Below are 21495 nucleotides of genomic sequence, written 5' to 3' on the forward strand. Positions count from 1 at the left end.
GGTGGAGCGGCGGCCGCGGCCAATGCGGGGCCGCCCGCGCCCCGCCCGCGCCGGCCCCGCACCGGCCCCGCACACCGCGTGCGACCGCACCGGCCCGCAGCGCTCAGAGCGCGCGGTGACCCCGGCGCGCTGCCCCGTGAGACACCGGGCTCCCTCCTTCGGGAGCAGGACAGCCGGACGGAGCGCGGAGTCCGTTGTTGCTTCCCATCGTTTTCCTTTCCGAGTCTGCCCGTGCCAATTTCTTTGAGAATGTTTTTTTGAAAGCAAAGCCTTGTGAAAAGGGAAGATGGTGCTATGGGTGGAGCCAGGCCCTGGGGCTTGGGAAATTAACTGCAGGCAGACTTTTTCCTGGAATATGTATGTGAAATAAACCTTTTCTGTTTCTATATCGTTTTGAAGTAGCTATATTTCCTTATCATATAGATGTGCTGGGAGACTATATGTCTGTACATACTTTAAGAGAGAAAACGCCGTATTTAAAGCCCTTTAAATGCCCAAGGCAAGGCGAGTTACTACTATAGACAACATGCGTTCCAGAAGTACTAGCTCAAGTGCAGCCCAGGTTCCACGACAGACATATGACACCGTACTCTACCACAGACCACACACAACCTGATGAGCTCCTAAGAGCTCTGTGTTCCACATGTGCCTTTCACTTTCTTCACTATGTCATCTGTAGCTTCTGCTACCTTTATTCTCAGTGACTCACAGAGGTACTTCTCCAAGGTCCTGCCTGTTTTCACTAGCTCAGGAACAGCTCAGAGACAACAGGAGTTTAGGGAAGGCCCAACCAAACTTTAGATTTAGGAACATGGTTAAACTCAAATATCAGAGACATGACTTTTGTCAATAAGCTCCAGCATCTCAGGAGGGAAAAATGACGTATCACAGGAGGAAACTAAATTACTCCAGTTTTGTGTCATGATCACCTCTGTACTCCCCTGTCAGAACCAGTATGTTTCAGAAGCCAATTCAGCATGAGTACTTCTGTGCATTCCGAACAGCCAGACTTTGAACAGTACCTCAACTACATGACAAGTGCCATCAGGTCATAATTAAAAGCAAAACATGCAGATAAATAATGACTATTGACAAGAATGGCAAGAAGCTCTTCATTCATGTATGTAACAACATCACTTGATGCAGATGAGAGCACCTTATAAGGCTGAGAGATGCAAAGCCAGAAGTCGGTGCTTTTGAGAAATGTGGTTTTTCAGGATAACCACAGTACTTGCACTGTCAAAGTGCTTTTATTTACTTCTCATAATTGCCAGCATTAAAGGCTGGAAAATCAAGTCTTTCCTTTCCCGATGTTTCTGCTACTGTGCAGTTTCAAGTATAAGCAATAGTCACATAAACTTCATCCACCCCATTAATTTAGCTGATCTATACAGCCTGTTAGAACCAGAAAAAGACATCGGCTTCCTGTGCTCTCTCATCACTTTGGACACCCACTTAATATAAGCACTTAACAATAAATGAAGGGAAAGGCTTAACATATCCATTTGAAACAGTGGGCACTGTTTGGAGCAGTATCTTGTCCTCATTCTTTCCTGTATGTTAAACATTATTTACTAGATCCCATTAATAAGAACACACTTAAGTGCAGCTAGAAAAAGGCTGTGTAAGAACAGAATGCTGTAATTCCTACTTGTGCCATTAACCACAAGTGTGGGCTCTCTTCTTCAGCCTTAATGGATCTGTCAGCCAAACTGCTATTGCGCTTTATTTCTGGTGGCACTGGAGGAGTTAGAGACAGCAAAACTTCATTTTCAGAGCTCCACATTCAGTTTGCAGTGCTGACACCTAGAGTTAAGCTTTCTACTCTGTAAAATAAATGGGTTTGGTTTGCAGGTACACAAAGACGAAATGTACAATTCATGGTGTCATTTCAAAAAATACCAGTATTGGGAACATCCCTGCTTTCCACTTTGAAGGCAAACAAATTCCCACTCAACTAATACCTCCATTTATGCAAATGATAGGCAAATACTGGGGGGTGGGGAAGGGAGGGAGGGGGCACAGGGCATGCTTTGTTTAATATCAGCATGATAAAACAAGAAAGTGTATATGCAAACATGATGTGCATGACCCCTTTGCTCCTTTTTCAGAAGTTTTTCCACAACTATCCCTTGGCAGATTATTACTAATCATTTCTACAGCCTAATTTCAAGAGAAAAAAAAAGTCCCCATTTGCAAGATTTTCATATGAGAACTCACACTGCCTTGAATGGGAGGATGAGATGAGCCTGAATAATCCCTTAGTAGTTTAATAAAAGTCATTGAGAAATCACTGGAGTTGTTGTTACACTGAAAAAAATTCAATAAAGACAAAAATTTCTATTTGAACAAGATGCTGGCACAGGCATTGTCTTGCTTCTCTACAATTTGAAAACACTGGTGCTATTTTTATTGCCAATAGAAAAATACAGTTGAAAGTATGATTTACCCAAAGACTAGAATCAGAGAAAAGGGGTGAAAACATTGAAATTGTTGCCAATGGTAGTGATTTGTCACTACACTGTATGAACTCTGTGGATAAAAGGCCTTGTTCAAGCTTATTGCTGAAGAGCAGCTCAGGAAATGGTGGGCACTATTATTCAAAAAAAATCAAATCATGCAAAAGAGCAGAGGAAGAATAGGAGTGTAGACACTGGCAGATTAGGGCTGTGGGGGAAGTGTAATGTCAGCACAGAGTCAATGAGGGAGAGGTCAGAAGACAACTAGTTCTAGGAGACAGCTGGGGAATGAGAAAGTTTATTTATGGAGAATAAGGTTAAATTTCATTCAGGATTGCAGAATAAGAAATAATGCTAGGACAGAGCTTGGAATGATTCCCATCAGCTTGATCTGCAGACAAATGGGTGCTGAGCAAGATCAAAGTATTTAGAGAAGAAATACATGAGCTTCAAAATTTAAAAGGATCAAAAATTACACTATTCAGCCACACTCCCATCCATCTCACAAAGAAATAACATTGGATCCTGAATTTTTTTACAAAAGGCTGAACAACACACTGTACCCCAGATCTTCACCACTACTCCCCATGTCTGCTATCCCCCTGCAAATTTCCATAAGCAAAAGCACTTCCCTTGATGTATCAGCAGTATCCATCCATTTCCCACAGATCTTGACCAATTCCCATTGCACGTTATAGAATTTTGTGCATGAGCAATGGGACAGTTCACTCCTATCAAGCTACACAAAAATGCATATGAAGGCCTAGAGCAAAAGTTAGTTGCCAAAATCCAGTTCTGATAATATTTCAGTACCCAAGACAATGACAGGCAGAATTATGCAGAAGAAATGATGGACTAACATCTGCATGAACAACAAATATCAGTGTGCTTTAAAAAATGTTTGTCCAGCAGTGGCAGAGCGAGCATGACTGCAGTCCTGTGAGCACAGGCAGCAATCTTGATGTGAGATTACTCTATGTTGTTTTAATTGCTTCGCAATGTTCCAATTGTGTCTTCTGGCCTTATGAAAAGTTAGGCAATCCTGCTGGTCTCTAGGCCAGCGAAGGAGGCAGTGGGGAGGAGGAGAAGGAGGAACTGTGGAAAATGTGCCAGCACACAAACAGCTGAATGGACTCTACACTGCTAACTACTGACACGTGCAAGCTGTGACAGAGTACGTCTCTCCAGCCCAAGATATTCTAGAAAACAAAACAAGGACCATATGCTGCCTCAGCCACAAGTGAGTATCAGCATTACACCCCACAAGCAGGCCAGGGTACTTCTGCTTGTTTGTGTATAAGCATCAGTATCCTGTAACAGTCATTTTCAGGAGACATGAGACAAGTGTAAAATTTGTCCTGAGAGAGCTCATCCCCAACTCCTGGAATGTACAAAAGTACAATGGGTTTGTTTTCTACACCACTCCCCTGATGTCCTGAAAAACCTCAAAGCAGCTGACGGAAGGGCTGCTCTGATGGCCTGGCAGGCTGTTGAGTTTGCTGTTGTTGTGTAATTGCAATTGCAGAACACAGACAGTTGTCTGTACCACTTGGAAATCAGAGCCTTCAAGGCAGTCTAAGTCAGCAACTTTTTCAACTCTAGCACCGAAGATGTCCAAGTCTAAAGCTCAGATACAAGGATGATGCTTGTACGTACATGAAGTGGTGTCAGAACAGCTTTTGCAGCTGTAGTTTACCCATCGCAGTCACTGCTGCTCAGTGGTCAGCAGGACAGACACTTTTTCTAGGACAAAAATGTACTCCCCTTCTCCACTCTGCCTTCTCTCCACTTTGATTACCTTCTTTGCTGTCCCACATTGTGGTAGTATTTTTCCTAGCCCCATTCTATGCTAAAGATTTGTTTCCCTTTCTGGTATTTCTTAGTCTCTCCTTCTTCTCTCTACTTTTCCCTCAGATCCTTCTGTTTCCTCCTCTGAGTACCCCTTTTGTCATGTGCTTTCTTTTGCCATTTCCACCCCGTAAGATCAAAATCCTTTGCCCAACCCCAAAGTAATTCTCATCTCTATGATCTCCCAAAAGCTCAGTCAAATCCCTTAAAACTCCCACAAAAGCCCCCCCATTTTTTCTGGTTTCACAATTGTCCATCTGTCCAATGCTTCTCAAGTATCCTTCAGCTTTATACTTTCTCTTTTTTTGCTTTTTGTAGGCTCTCCCCAAATTGCCCAAAAATTTGTGGGGAAGGGAGGAACAAAGCACTGTTGTCCCCACCCACTCCCCTATAATTATCCTGTGCTTCACAAGCAGTATTATCTGTCTGGATACACAGTGCCATGCAGCCAGCTGTGACCATAGAGAATTAGCTGTTCCTCTCTTGGAGAATTTTCCCTTCTCTCTTCCTAAGTATATTTAAGCTAACTTAGATTTATTTAGTATGCAACCTTTTCAGTTTGTTTTCACCCTAAACCAAGGATGACAACTGGTCCTTTTCAGTGGAGTGGTATACCCAATTTTTACACCCTACAGACCTTGCTGCCTGTTGTCCCTCTGCTTCCCAAGTGTGTTGGATACCCACTCCTAGCCAGCCAGCCTCTGGCCCAGCACAAGGGCAACCCGGCCTCAGGACCCTTCAGACTCCTAAATTGTTTCCTGATGCCATAACCCCTTATTGTGGCCTGCTGAGATCCAGTAAAAGAAAACAAAAGAAAATCAGTAAAAGAAAAAAGCAACTTGTCTCCTCCATCAGTAGGTCGGTTTTCTTTGGTCATCAAAGCTAGAAGAGCAAACTCTTAGTTTTTGTAGTCTACCCCAGTAGCTAAAAGATCCATTCAGGTTAATGAGGGAAGACTCACTCAAGGCAGGCTTTCAAAGCCACAGACTCTTTGTCCTGACTCTCTCCCCATTTCCTCTCTCCGAGAACCCCACTGCCACTTTCTTACTGGCTCCTGGTTAACCAGCAGTGCTAATGGCCAGCAGCCCACCTTCCTGGACCAGCATCCTTAACCAAAGACCAAAGGAGTAAGAGTGGCAAAGAGAACAACAAAATACAGAGCTAAAAAATTCATCCCTGCTGTATGGCAGCAGCAGAAGTTGAAAAACTCTCCAAAATTACTTTTTAAGACAGGCTGTACACCTGCAAAACAGACGGCTTTCATGGTTGCTGAATTTATTATTTAAGGAAGAGATCCATCATCTGTGGTCATACTGAGCAGTGATTTATTACTTATTCACAATAGCAAAAAATCCCATGTACTGGCTGTGAGATTTATGTTCCTAGATCATTCAAACATCTGAAGAATTTATCCTACAACCATATCTGAATATAAGACAGGGAACTGGACCTCATCCGAATTCTTAAAAACTGTTAGCTGTATTCTCAAGGAGATTTCCTTTCTTTGGGCTAAGCAAGACCTTTAAATACACTCAGCCATTTCTGACTACGTACAGTCCTTCCCTGATGTTAAGTCTTTCTGTGGAGTGAGGCAGTATCCTTACATATATAAGAAGCTGAACCCTTAATTAACCAAGAGGACCATACCTCACCACCAACAGGTAACCCAGAGATGCTTGTGCAATTGATTACTCTCTCCAAATATACCCCTTTCCCAGGAATGTTTCACATCCAGTTCTTGCATTGCAGTCAGGCTCTGTGAGGAATGGTTCATTCACAATTCACACTATTTTCCCAACTGTATTCTTATTTCTGTAAGCTCCCCTCAGGAAAGTTGGGCTTCTTGTCCCTTGCCTGCTTGCAGCTCTGCGTGCAGACAGTTGTAAGGAGGAATGTACAAGAATCCGACCTCTGTGGTGCCATGGCACAGCACTCACAGATCATGACTCTTGTAAACTCCATTTTACAGCTGTCTGCAGATCCAGCTGAGCAGCAGGAAGAACACCACCACAAGGATTGCAAGAGGACACGACACCCTGCAGAAGAGATAAGGAGAAGCTCCACTGAGGACAGGTGGAGAAACCAAAGCATGTAAGTTTGCTGGGGGTAGCTATTTAAAAAAGAGAGAGACAGACTCAGGATGTGTTGGGGAGATAAATCTTCTGAGTTTTTGAAAAGGGGAAGGCAGTGCTTGCCTGCTCACTCACCACAGCCCTAACAAACATAAATCTTGCTCACATGGGCACTGTCCTTCCCAACATGCTCACCAAGGCTGGCTGTAGCACAGCTATCACGGAAGGATCTGTCATATTAAGCAGAACAGCACTTGGCAGTTTGTGTGAATTATGGTCACAGCCAGCACAGCTGGGTGCTGCAGGGGTTGACAGGCTCTGTAACACAGGCACAATAGCAAGCACTAAAAAAACCCAAAACAAATCTCCAAAATGGTTTGGGAACAGAGTTGAAAAATAGTTTTAAAACATGTGCTTTAAATTCATGAGAGACTTCCAAACAGATGGGGCAGGGGATGATCTGATGAACTGAAGGGCCTGATCTCATGGTTTATATCTGCCTTGGCAAGACCTTCTCTGTCTGCACTTACTGTGCCCAAGGGAGTGGGTTCCTAATGCTCCATCAAGAGGCTTTTTAGGCCCTCTCACTTGAAATAAGCTGTGATGCCATCTCTCTGTTTCCCTGATATACCTCCAGGGCACAGTTCCCTTCACATAAAGGCCTCTCTGGTGGCTGCAGGTACCCAGGAGCAATGTTGCTCCTTCCCTTATCTCTCACATGCTCCAAGTGCCAAATGCACTTTTCCCTACAAACCTAATCTGGTTTACACTGCTGCTTTCAGGGAGTTTCACTCACAATGAATTAAGATAACCAAGTCAGAACAATTGCTCTTAAATTCACTAGCACAACAAGTATACCAATCTGCACAAAGCAACTGAAGGTTTGGTCATCTCCTTGCACTCTTGGAAGTTGATTAGGCAAGTGTCAGAGTCGTTTGAGAAGGTCAGGATCATACCATGCACATGACATCTCTTCAGACCCCCAAATCTTCCTTTTGGCAGACTTGGGCACCAAAAGAAATAACCACTTCTTCAAAAAACCAGCTGAGTCTTTAGGACTTCAAAAATCTGATCTAAATTGATTATCCTTTTAAAAGGAAACTAAGTTAGTAACTCTGCATTTCAGAGATTCACGTGGGAAAAGCTATGTGTTCAGAGAGGGGGGGTAAACTGAGAAGAAAAAAAGAAAGTATGTCTGCTACATAAGACATTTATCTAAACACTTAAAAGAACCTCACTACAAAAGCTTTTTTCACACACGGCTATGCTTTTTTTTTCAGGAGGAACAGCAAATCCCAGCAAAATCAGTTTTTCGCTGGGGAGAAGTACAGGTATTCAAGAAAAATACTACAAGAGAGAACAGTTTAAATTCATCTCACAGCAGAAACTCTGTGTCCAGCTGTGAGGTATTTCACTGATTATATAACAGATGATCAAAAAGAAAAACAAATTAAAGAAGAAAGTAGCAATATAGCAAATTCCATCCCTCACAGCATTTCCGTTCAAGTTTTTATTAATATTGTAAGCTAAATAACAGAAAAAAAGTTAGTATACAAGGGCTGTTTGGAAGTGCTGTGCTTGGAGAGAGACTGTAGGTGTACATGTTACGTATGATACTTTGACTTCTTTCACGCAGATACTGTTTTTACAAAACAAACCAGAGAAATGCAAACTTTCCTGACTGGCAGCTCAAGCTGTTGAACATTTAAGAATGTAAAAAAAGGCATTAACCTATAGTGACAGTTAGGAGATTTGCATCACTGTGTGAATTACCTGCAACATTAGACACTCAGACAGAAATCACTGACACAGGTTTAGGTAAGAGGGAGCAGATCCTTTGATTGCAAGTGCTTCGTAAAACATGTTGTTGCTTATTCCTTTGCTGGGTAGCTGTGTTGGCTGTTTCTTAATATGTGGAAGAAAGAAATTAACTTATCCCCAAAAGGTGACTCCAGGATACAAAGGATCCTGTGGAAGGGCCGGTGCTGGCAGAGCATCCTGGGCAGGGTGGGAGCCACACCAGGAGCAGCTCAAAGCTTGTCCTCATAATGGCACCATGGCATCACCTCAGCCCCTAAGAGCTTGTTGATTCAAGCCTGTCACAGGCTTTTAGTGCTGGTCAAATAGAAGGAGACATTTCTTCTCCACAAAATTGTTTTCCAAGGAAACCCAGACTTTTTCATACCTGCTGATTCTGCATCTCTGATGCAGTGAGGTTAATATCCAGAATTCCTCTTAGAGGTTCTCCTTCATGTTTACGACATGGCATGTAGGGAAACAGATAATTTTAAATCAGATTTGCTTTTTTATTCATAAGCACTTTCCCACATGTACCTAAATATTGGCCTATATGGGGAATATAAAAACACTCAATGTTTTGTCCTGGCAGCCCTCATCATTTCTACTTTTAAATTTTTTTAAAAAACTTTTTTCACCATTTTGCCACATGACAGCATTTTTATTATCTTAATATAGTAACATATTGTTAATATCAACACATTAAAAATTACAGTTGTACTTTCCCAAATGAGGGATTTATCTGATGCTTCAATTTGACCTACCCTGGTTAGGGTAGATTGATCCCACCTTTATCCCAGCATAGCATTTTGTGTTACATCCTTTTATTCACAAGGCACTGGTAGCACTGGCTCCTCAGAGGCTCAGGGGACAAAGTATATCAACCTTGCTCTCCTTTCCAATTGGATTTTCTGAATCTGCTGTGGCTGCTCCCATGCAATGAAGTTAACAGACAGAGAATGGAAGCAGAGATGAACACTGTGAATAGTATAGGAGTAAGAGAAAGTAAAGGGACTTGTCTAGACTGAAGAAGGAATGAAAATTCTTTGTAGTGCTGTAGATATCAGACAAAACCTAAATACCCAGAGCAGCTTCGTGTCAGAGTATAAACTGCACATACTTTGGCCATTTTCTCATCAGTTTAAAGCCTGCATCATATTTGTTACAATGACAGAATATTTACTGATGAAAGCACTCTAAAAGACATTTTGAGAAGAGAAACAGAATTTTATCAGACTAAACCCACATTGCACAAACACTGGTCTTTCAATATATGTGTACCCCCTGCATTATCAAAATAAATCTGAGGTAGCTTCCACACTACAATATTCTTCAAAAAATAAAGGCAGGAATTATCCAGCTCATCCTCCACTTGAAGAAAATGCGAACTTCTGATAAAAAGTTTACTTTTGTTGCTCTGCCAAGTGCTAGGCCCAGAACTTGGGAGGATTAATAACAGGAATGGGCTGGAGACACGTGATTTAGGCAGCCTTGTTTGCGGTTCGGCTCCTTAGCAAGGTACAGCCTGACCTTAGGTGACTGTGGCTAAAAGGAACAATTACGGAGCTCAGCAGTGGAAAAAAAGGTAAAACAAAAACAGACAGACCGGAGCCATATAACTGAAAGAATTTAAAGTGTTCAGCTAAATTAGGCACGTTTGATTAGAATTCATTACATCCAAGCTTTGTTAAACACTTTAGCGAGAGAAGAACTTCAGAAGAGATTATAGAAACCATGGATTTCTTCTGTGCTGCTTCCTTTTATCTCTTGAGCAACAAATAAAAGTAAACTTTCTTTTATCTAAAGTTATATGGCCCTATCACAGACATACTGGAACACATCATAAATACTAGTTGATTTATGATTCTAATTCCTATAGATGGGAAAATATTGAGTGATTTGCTCCACATCACCTAGGAAGTATTCGTCACTGCCCAGAAGTAAGGCTGTAAGCTGATTCCCTTCATCAGTCTCCATCTTTTAAAGCTTCAGTGGTTTCTGGGAAATCATATATTTATGATAGCCAAGTACAATTCCATATTTTTCAAGTGTCTCATAACCTATGTTCTGCAGTAATGCTTTGCCTCTCCTAGAGTTAGCACATCTTGGTCTGCATCAGTGGGAAACTTCATGGGGTCAGCCACAGGCTTGAACTGTCTAATGATCATCTAAAAAGTTTTAATCACAATAACTTTCTGATACTTATTGAAGAGTGCATTTCTCTGAAAGTCAATTTACCAGGAAAATGCTAGTAATAGTCAAGTGATGTAGCATTTGGGGTAGTAGGTTTGCCCCTAGAAAGGAATATCTTCCAGCTTTGTAAGGAATGGGAACCACAGCAGTAAAAGGAGCTGATGTATGGGGAGACGTGCAGTGGGGTTATTCAGTTTCTGACTTGTATGTGGGGAATAAGCTGACACTTTTGAAGAAGCTCAGAAACCCACAGACAACCTTCCCACAGTTAACAAGGAAACAGTTCTCATCTTGGCCTATTTTTTCAACTCTGCTGGTTTAAAAGACTTACTAATTCTTGTCTGAGCATGGAACTGTTGGCATTTTCTGCATAACAGTTCAATTCCTTTTCAAGAGGGACTTTGAGAGCAGCAGTTATGGCAGGATGGACAGCAGACACAGAGGTGTGCTGATGTGCTCTCTCCCAGCCTGCTGATGGCTCTCTGTGGCCAAATCACCCGGAATGTCTGAGTGCTGGCACCCAGGCAAGGAGCTCGTGGATCAGAAGCAACTCCACTGAAGCCATTCGAGATGATTTTGGTCCTCTATGTGATGTCTTTCAAATGTTGTTTGTGGGCACAGAAAAACACCAGAGGCATGTCTTTGGTATATAGTCATCAAAACGCAGGCATCTCGGGACACTCACGAATGCCCGCTGCAAGCCACAGAACACAGGCCTGCCGCCTGCTGATCTGCTTTGGAGAAAATTGCTAGGGTTGAAGGAATTTATTTTGTTCTGTACTTCAAGGGCCTCCTGTGGCCAGACGGACGGGCCGGATGCAGCTGGAGCACTCCCTCCCTTTCCTGGTGCAGAGCGGAGCCGGGAAGGCCGAGCACGGCTGCCCAGCGACCTGGGATGGCTCACAGCACTGCCCTGGAGACAGTGTTCAGGGGGACAGTCCCCAACCCTTACACATCCCGACCAACCAGTCAGGAATCTGGTGGGTGGCATCTACAGCCCCTAGTTCTTCCCACTTAAAGCAGCTACTTAGTCCTCTTTCGAAGTGTGTTTCATGAGTATTGAGTTCTGTGAGTTCAAAATTGGGCTTAGCTAGCCAGGGTGAATGGACCCTGACAAAGGGCTTTTAAGCCTCCTCTATGAAGATACCTGGTATTTTAGGGAACAGGTTAGGACATGACAATAGCTCCTTGCACTGGTACAACTGGTTACTGACTGTAATTCTCAACAAAGACAATAGATGCATGTAACCACAAAATTTAATACATTTATAAGAAGATTCAGTGTTACTTATAAAGACAAGACAACATAGTGTGTTAGCTGGGGCTGGGAAGCCGATTTCACCAGCACATGGCTCCCTCCTCATATAACCAGCTGCTGTGGAGGTCAGCTCATCCTCTTGGATATCCATGCTGCCTCAGACAAGAAAGTACTGTGACCTGATCCAACCCATCAAGCACTGATCCAAACAAGAGATACAGTGCAAAGGACTTCCATATAAGGGGGAAAAAGGAGTTGGGGGAGTTCAGAAGAAAAAGCAGGATCAAAAGGAAAATTTTGTAGTGCAGTTCAACTCTTGTCAACACAGCCTGCACGGTGCCATCTTTGGCACATTATCCCACAGGATAAGGACAAAGCAAGATCCAAAAAGACAATTAAAAGGAAACCACACTATCTGGACAGGACATCTCTTCTGCAGAGCACTAATGATTAACCTTTGGAAACCACAATAATTTATCATTGAAGTAAAAAGTACAGTGAAACCCCAAACAGCATTCACATGAACCAGAAGTAGCCTCTGGCAGAGGTACTGCCTACAGGAAAGCATTCAAAGACTGACAGATGGTCAGTGTCTGGACATATTATTGGTTCTAGAAACATATTTTGCACCTTAAACAAAAAGGAAAATCCTATGAGATGAAGCTTGAATACCCATTGGAGTATGCCCTGAGACAGCTCTGTGAACCATGCAATGAAAGAATCACCACAGTACAGTTTTAGGGATTCCATTAGTATATTGGAACAAGCAAGGTTATATAACAGAGCTTGGGGTCTCTTTGCAGAAAGCATGAGCTCTCTTACTGTAAATAGTGTCATGCTTGTCTGAGCAAGGGTTGATTGCAGTGCACGGTTTCATTAGCTCACCTCTTGCCATAACAGGTTGCATGGAAATGAAAACAGAAGTTAATGAACTAATTCATTCACTCTGTGTTTAAAAATCCCTCTCTGCCAATGACTCCTAAGTAAACTTTAAAGAAAGGGGTCTGATTCCCCTGCATCTCTGACTTTGAGTACATACACAGTGATCGCTCTTCACAAGGTTATCTTTGATGTAAAGTCACTGTGCGCTGGCCATGAACTCTGCCTACATCCATTATGGGCACCCCATGTACAATATGCACCTTGCTTTAGCATGCAAGACATTTGGTTCCCAAAAACACGATAGGATGGCTAGAGTAACCACTAACCAGACATGCTGGAATGCCTGAAAGTGTCCAAGATTAGTCATTTGGCAGCAATCCTGGGGAAATGTAGCTTTACATATCCCACTCTGGACAGAAAGGTTTAGTGCTCAGGGCCTTCTGGCAGGCCTGAACCCGATTCCTTCCCTTGCAGTGCACAGCACAGCTTAGATCAGCTGTGGCTATGACAGCTAGAGCTGGGATGCAACTGCCACAAAAATCTGGATCATTCATTTTGTCAAATCTGTCTCCAGCATATTCTTTATTTCACTAAAAGAAAAAAATCCAAAGCAAAACAAACCCTTTCCTATACTTGGCCTGGTTTTTTTTTTTTCCTGGATAATTTCAGGTTCTGTGTTTGTCAACTGAAAGGAAAATGCATGTGTCACATACTCAAGGGTCAGAAATCTGGTGGGTGTTTGTACATTATACAAGAGATCAAAGATTGGAGAAATTTCATTCTAACTTGAGGGCAACAAAACAAGGTTACTGAAGAGCTTGGTCACTGAAGCTTGATGCATGACTTTCATGGACCATCTTATCAGGGCTGGCACCTGGAATCACTCACAAGGAGCATGGCTGGAGCAGCATGGCCTGGCTCATAGGCTCAACCTGACCCTCAAAAAAACCCAGTTTGCTTGAGCTTAGTGCTGAGCTGAGACAGAATGAATCCCACTGACCCAGGAGCTGGCATGCTCACCATGGGACCACAGATCTGGCCATCACACTGCTGTGTGGGGCTGCCATGATCTCAGCATTTCTGCTCAGAGCTGCAGAAAATGAACCAGTTAAAACATGCAGAAACCAGCAGCTGTCGTGTTTTTCTCATATTAAGCTGCAGAACTGGCGCCAAGCACTCCCTCACTCAGGACTGCACAGATGATATTGCTCCTTCAATGTATGACATTCATGTTGCATTCCAACAGTGAAAGAAACCAGCACAACCGAATGGATGAATGGAAAAAGGAATTGCCTCAAGTTGATTTAAAGGAGATATTTAGTCATGCATGGGAAGGAAAAGAGAGAATAAGTGACCAAAATAGAATGAAGCAATTGGAAACAGCTGATGTTTGATGAAAAGAAAGATATTTTCTGGGGTGAGAAATTTAAAAGCCGTGAGTATTTTGAAAGGGCAAATTATGCATGACTTTTTAATCCTTTAGATGGTGCCAGGTTATCCAGAATCCGCTCCAGAAAGATTTCCGAAACAGTTTATTCTAGAACTAAGCCAAAACCTTCGGCCAACTCTGGAAAATTTTATTTAGAGTCAGACTAACATTTTGTGAGCTCATGTCAGTATTGGAAAACTGCTCCAGCTGAAAGCATGAGGGAATAGTTTTGCTAAGGAACCCCTGAATTTAAGCAGGTTTTTTTAAATTATTATTTGCAATAAGAAAAGGTAGGAAAGAAAATTAAAATCCTTAATAAAAGAAAAAAAATTGTAGAAGGGCTGAGTTGCACTTTCTGAGAGAGCCATTACTGTCTCTCCATTTCAAAAAGTGGACAAGTTTCAAGTTGTACTGGAATCAAGTGAGGAGTTTCCTTTATATGAGCTTACCATTAGGGCACTTCACATACAGGCACTTCACATACAGACAGTTTCACTCACCCCCAACTAGTAGGAATTCAGGTGTCAAACCCCACAGGGCACAAAGATGACACTGTCATGGGTACCAACAAATTACTTTCACAATGCAGCCTTATTTAGGCTTTGTGTAAGCTTTTGGGCACATCCAAGTCTGAGGCATCCTAGTCATTCATGTTTCTGGGTCCTCAGCTGCTTTTTTTTTTTTTTTTACTTGGCAAAAGAAGCTAGTGGATAACTGACAGACACTACTTTGTCCCTTTAGTAAATCATTGGCAGATATGGATCAGCATTTTGAAATGTCAGGGACATGGTTTAGTGTTGGACTTGGCTTTGTTGGGTTTACGGTTGGACTTGATGACCTTAAAGGTCTTTTCCAACCTCAATGATTCTATGATTCTGTGTATGGACACAGGTAGGAAGCCAACCAGACAGTATAGTACTACTTTATAACAAGTACTGATGTTTTGCTCTCATGAGTGTCCACATCTTTTTAAGTCACAAGTGTGCTGCAATGAGCAAACATAAAGTCGAACACTTGTGGTTATATAAAGCTGTATGGCAGAAGAAAAGAGAAACTATGTGAAATCCATGACATCTGGAAAACACTTTCTATATGAAGTCTAAAGACAGTGTACATTGTCAGCCTGGCAGAAAGGACACAGATTTCCCATATAGAAGCCTAAGAAATAAAAAATCAGTAAGTAATAAGTTGACCCCAAAATACAAGGGGGGAGGAAGGGTAACTTCGGAAATTCAAGCTAAATTTGGGAAATAACTGTGAACATCAACAAAAATTCAAAACAGAAATATATAGCATATTCAAATAAGCTTTGAGCAGAGGAATTGAACTAGATGATCTCCAGAGGTCCCTTCCAACCTCAACTATTCTATGATTCTGTGAAATGTTTTGCTTTGGTATTTTCTAAATGAATGGTTTGGGTTTGATTTTTTCTTTTCCAAAATGAAAGGGGACAAACATAAACAGCTTATAAAGCAACAGCAGGCATTCTGTTTGGGACTGAATAAGAACATTTTGCAAAATTTAAGAATCTTCCTCCTAAGCCACCTCAATTTTCTCCAAAGGAACCTCTGCTTTTAGTTTCATTAGACCTATGTTTACATTTCATAGCTGAGGGGGAGGGGTCAGAGAGCAAACAAAAAAACTCACCATTCATCCGCTCTGCTCCCAACCCCTATTTTCTTATTCACAGATAAACCCTTTCAGATGTACCCCAGTTTCTTCAGGGCTGAAGGTGCAGAGCAGGCGTCTCTGCAGCCAACAATAACAAACAGTAACACCAATTTTGCATGTTTCCATGGCCATGGTGCCCCAGAGACCTCCTCTTTCATCCACATGCTCCTCCCCTCCAAAGCCACCTCATCACCATCTCTGAAGCTGGGGAAGGAGGGCCAGTTCAGCTACACCCAGTTTCCAATAGATTTCGTTACTAGGGGGAAGAAGAAGGAGGGGGGGGGGAAAGTGTTTCTGCTTTTCCATTCTTTCCCCACCTTTCTTGTTCCCTCGGGTCTATTTACTCATCCCCTGTGGTTACTGGTAGAAGAGAAACTGTGTCGTCAGAAAGTAGCACAGAGAGCACCCTTGCACAACCAGCAGCTACCAGGATCATGCTCCTGTCCCCAGGGCTGCACGGGCAAAACAGAGCAATATTTTCCGATAAACACTAAAACCACTTGCAGTTAAGCCTTGTGCTTGGTCTGGCATGGGAGTACATGACACTGGTACATCAACCACACCAGAGACTGACTCGAGTCCATTTGGGGTCAATGACAGCTTCAGCCAACCCCATGCTCGTGGCCAGCACTGAAAAAGGTGCTGCAGAGGCTGGTGGGACTGACAGGAGGTTGGAGGGGCACCCCCGGAACATCCTGCGGCAGAAGAACCACTCCTAGGGGGAAGGTTGGGATTGTTACAAATGAGGGAACAGTCAAGGCGTGAGGAAAATGCCAGCCTTAGAGAGGGGAGGCAGTGGAGCTCTGCTCATCCTATTAGCACCTGTTTGCTCACACAGCAACACTGCGTGAAACAAAGACAAGGAAATCTTCATTATAATCTCTCATTTTTGGACTAGTCTCCTGCATATTAATTCCTATTGATTGACAAGTGGAACAGCACACATCGATCATCTTGTTAATCAGGTGTTCTGATTTAAACTGCACGAGGCAGTTTAAATAAGCTAGGTTAAGTCCTTGTGTACACAAGGAAGGTATCATAAGTAAAATGCAGTGGTGAAATGACTTTTTGCAAGGAGTAAGCAGAGATTGTGCACCTTATGTGCTTTGGAAAATTTTACTTCATTTATATCATTTTTAGTGACCTTTGCTTACCATGATACGGTGTTGTCCCCCAGCTGTGACCGGTTTGGCTTGAAAGTCAAGATTTTGCAAGCCTGACTAGTGAAACCTCCTGAGGCTCTGAGCTCACAGAGAACTCAATACCTTCGTTTTGAGGGGACATTGCTTTTATATGGTGTGCATTGGTCATTCAAAATAATGACCACTCTTGAGGCTATTGCTGAGACACACAGCAGTTCTTGGCAGACAGGACTGCTGAGTTACTGTGGCCCATGCTCAGAGAAAAAGATCCCTTCCTCCCCATGCCACTGAAGGCGGAGACACCAGCACTGCCACAGAGGAAGAGGACGGGTAATAAACAAGGCTTCCCAGCCCCAGAGAGGCACCTCACTGCACAGCTGACCCTACTACCTGACCTCCCAACACAATTACATTTGCAAAAGCATCTCATTTGCATAAACAGTGCTCAGTCTCAGCTCCTACTGGTATCGGCAGGGGCTACACACACAGGGATACTGAAAACTCAGAGTGGTATCACCAGCCTGTACTTCCCTCTCCCCCATTTACGAGTGTGGCTCAGCCTCTTAGGGACCATAACTGAGTCTTTATGAAGCCCTTGGATGGGTTTTACTGCAAAACAAAGCTGAGAATGCACATGCACGATTACACCAGGACAATAGCCTAAACTTAACAATCACTTCCTGTAATTGTCTGAGGCAGCCTTTAGAACGCAGAATCATCTCACGATAAATCCTTTTTGGTCATTTACCATCATTAATCTATACTGTCAGAATGAATTAGGTGCAGAGGAGCATATTAATTACAATGCAGATGACACTCCAGCTTTAATTATCATGACTTCAAAGTAAACAGTGCCAGTTAATCAACCTCAATACCACGAAGGCTGTCGAAGGAAAGTGCTGTTCAGCTGATGGCACTGAAATCCAGCCTGCAGGGTCTGCAGCTACAAAGCTGGCATTCTAGCATTAGTTTTCCAAATTGCTCTCTATTTCTATCCACATTAGTCAGGTCGGTTGGACACTTTTTCCACTGCCTATGACATGCCTTAAATTAGGGGTGACCAAATTTGTCAATATGTAGCAATCTGGTTTTATTTATAGAACACTTCAGATTAAACAGCAAAAGCTCCCCACTGTTTCTTTATGCCTTTTCATTTTGCATTTAATAGCTACTTATTCATTTTACTTACCAACCAGGGCTATATTTTTATAGCTTGTCATTCCCATTTCAGTATTATTTTATGCCATTTTCTGGAGGGCTAGGATTATGGAATACACCTAAACATCTGGACAGTTTGTAAAGCACTGGGAGAGCAGCTGGCAGTGTTGCAAAGGCCTCCAAATCCCATCAACCAAATGCAGCCCTTTTGTTATTGTAGGACCTGAGGCAGAAACCCTCAAACTCTACCAGATTCCTCCTGATACTCTCCATATGAATCCCAGTAAGCAGGCAGACTGCTCAGTCTGGCTGTTACCAGCATTAGGCTCCTGAAGAGGAGAACAGATAAAGTTGTTCTCCACATCTCCTGCAGGCAGGACATGAGGAGATGAACTCACACAGCACAGAGACAGCACAGCAGGAAGGAACACTCCAATGGTAAAGCTACACGAGTGTTGGAGTCCAGTGAGGCTGGGTGGTCTCCAGCAGCAGGGCTTTAAGAATTTGGGGTATCCACTGCAGAGCCAGGGCTCACACAGCCCCTGGGGTGCTGGGTGTCACTGCGCTCTATTACCTGCTGCTTCATACACCTTGTGAAAAACACTCAATTTTTCCTGACACTGGTGCACAAAATACAGAAGCCTGAGTAGATCCCTGTAGCCTGTGAAATGTCCTGATCTGCTCACTCAAGGAGAGCAAACCAAGGAAATAAGGAGTTACAGAAACAAACCAATAAAGTAAAATTAAGGTGGGGAATTTAATCACTCAGGAGACAGGAAATTCAAGGCTATGGTACCCATAGCAACTAGTATTTGTCCACAGTGTATGGAACATTAACCTTAACCCCATATGCAGAAACAGAAAAAATGATGGGACACATCATATATGAATGCATATTTCATGCAGAGGGTACTCTGTGAGGGCTACTGTGAAAGCAATAATTAAATTTCCTGACTGCAAAGCAGGTATGTTCATGCACAAGCAGCTCTTCTGAGACATGAGCCAACGTCATCAAAGAGAGCTCCCAGCTCCTCCCCACGGTTTAGGCAGGAAAGATTCAATGTCTTGGTTTGGTCATAGTATCATATCCTGTCTTATAAGCTTCTGGTTGCTGTTTAGATGTTGTTTTGAAAATTGCCATGTGTTGATTTAGGAAATGTTGTGATGTTTCTTCCAGTTGTTGGGTCAACAAGAATTCTGCACTTCTTGTATGTTTTCCTTTTGAGCAACTAAAGCAACATTTGTCGTTCAACAAGACAGAGATCCAGTTCCTGCTGGGTGATCATTTTACTCGAATGTGAGAACCAGATTATTGCTGAGTTAGACAGCAAACAAGTTATCAAAACTTGAGAGAGTTTTGCACTTGTCTTCAGCTGAATTTTAACACCTGGCAGGGTGAGGAGTTAGATTACTTACAGCAGGAGCCAAAACCAAAGCCAGACAGATAGACAGGAACTCTATGGATGGAACTGCTGTCCTTAAGTTTCAATTTTTACATGATCTCAGACAACTGATGACTGGTATATCTATTTTTGCTAAAATTTGGAAGACAAGATTTATGAATATAGAAACAAATGGCGAAAGTAAAACAGCTGAGAAGACTAATTACAATCAGGTGGGAAGGGGAGCTATTGAAACCAGAATTTAATAAAAATTACTTCTATCTTTTGTCACCACCACAGGACACAGAAGCAGGCAGTTTGCTTGATTATAACCTACTGCCAACTGACATTGGAGGTGCCACGTGCTGTCTCCTCCTCAGGCTGTGCCCCTTGTGCCACAGCCTGAAAGAGAAGGAGAAGGAGGTGTCTCTGTGAGGCTTTGCTGCTCCCTCACACAGCCTTGTCTCACACCTTCCCTGGGTGAAAACACTTGGTTTTAGGCAGAATTAGGTCTGAGCAGGGATTTCAGGTCCTGATGCATTAGTAAAACCTGGTGTCAAAGTCAGAATGTTGCCTACCAGAGCTTACTGGCAGCCAGATCCAGAGCCCAGCACCTCCCACATCGAATTTTTGAGCAGAAGCAGGGCCAGACGCTAACCAAGCCCATCACTCTCAATAAAGCCATTTAACACATCCACAGCACCAACCAGCATAGCTCAGGTCTGACCTCTATCACCACTTCTTAGGTAGGTAGATTGAGGCCAAAATCCAGCCATGCACAGAGGGGCTGATGGAGTCCACGAAGCAGCAGCAACGCACTCCAGGACAGGCCTGGATGCCTGTGTGCTGTGGAGCAGGGGGTGCCTTCACAGGTTCCCCATCCCTGCTCGGTGCCTCACCACACAGGAAGTTTGGGCAGCTCTGACCACAACTGGGGGGCTGTTTTCTCAGATGGGGCTCCCTGCAGGGGCAAGGAGGGAGCAGAATGAAACTCTCCTCCTGAGCAGCAGCATCCTCGTGCAGTACTGTGCCAGAGGGCTTCCATCCAGTAGTTTTGGACATATTTCACTGAGTCAAGGCCACATTTATCTAGCAGCAATTCAAAGTGAAGAGATCTCCCACTGCGGAGAAGATTGGTGTTTCTTTCACCTGCACTTCAAAATAAGAGTGCTCACACAAACTCTCTCTGCCAGGAAACATCTCAGGGCTGTCCCAGACCATGGTCCACAGGCAAAGCCAAGCTAAAGGCACAGCTGGGACAAGCAGCCCAAGAACACTCTGCACAGCCTGGTTCACACCTGTAACCTGGAGATGCAGTGAGCAGAAAGCAGCAGTGCCTCTCCATGGCCGACATATTTAGAGGTCAGGCTTCCTGGGGCAATTCACCACTCAGATATGCCCTAGGTCACATTCTGCCCACCCTCGTACTTCTTGCTGAAGTCTCTGAAAACCTGAGTCAGCTCCAAAAGAGAGGCTGATGACCCTCACCAGCAACACCTCACAGGCTTGAAACTCTTCACAGGGCCAGAATAGTCAGAAATAAATAATTTTACAGGAAGGAAAAAAGTATAAGGCACATTTCTTGCAAGTACCCACTGAGGGCAACACAAGAAGGATGCCACAGTCAGACCACCCAATTAAGAGCCACATGGTAACACCAGTATCCTTCATGCAACATCCTGCTCCAGGGAAGGGGAGGACTCCCTTTAACAGTGCTGCCCTTCACTCCTGAAGACACAGGCATGCTCCTGCAGCAGGGCTTTCATTGCTATTGCAAACCCCAGACCAGTCTCATGAGGGCTAGGCTGAAATTACCAACTTCATTTCCAGAGAGCTGTTAGTAATCTTGGACTCTTCTCACTGTAAGTGTCTTAAATATGAGCTATTTCTCATCAGGGAGAAATCAAGATTTGATACTGCACAGAAATAAACAGCTGAACAAACCAAATCTTGAGAAATGGCCCTGCATATATTTTCACAGAAGTCATGGCAGGTTAGGGAATTAATCTGGTCAGAAACCACCACAATATCTACATGTTAACCTAAATCGAGACAGGTTTGAATTGCTGGAAAATCCCATCCTACAAATAATTTCCATTTCTGAACCTCTGACATGCTGTTTATGGAAAGGTGAAGAAGTGCAGTGATGAGGTAAATGTGTTTATGTGTCACTGTTACCTTTCTACTCTAACAACTTACAGGAA

General features: G+C 43.2%; 1 protein-coding gene across 2 annotated transcripts in view; it reads right to left on the reverse strand.

The window, feature by feature from the left end:
- Positions 1-21495, reverse strand: part of PDE8A (phosphodiesterase 8A) — a 145815-nt gene that overhangs the window by 120830 nt on the left and 3490 nt on the right. Inside the window, exon 1 of one of the 2 annotated variants that reach the window (XM_027644238.1) lies at positions 15586-15710. The exons of the other annotated variant lie outside the window; for it this stretch is intronic. Coding sequence (XP_027500039.1) covers positions 15586-15588 — 3 coding nt within the window. The 5' untranslated portion in view covers positions 15589-15710. Of the gene's footprint in view, positions 1-15585; positions 15711-21495 lie in introns of those variants that run through there. 2 annotated transcript variants of the gene reach the window in all.

This window comes from Corapipo altera, unplaced genomic scaffold (genome assembly GCF_003945725.1).
Source record: "Corapipo altera isolate COAL_440 unplaced genomic scaffold, ASM394572v1 50, whole genome shotgun sequence".
Taxonomy (NCBI): domain Eukaryota; kingdom Metazoa; phylum Chordata; class Aves; order Passeriformes; family Pipridae; genus Corapipo; species Corapipo altera.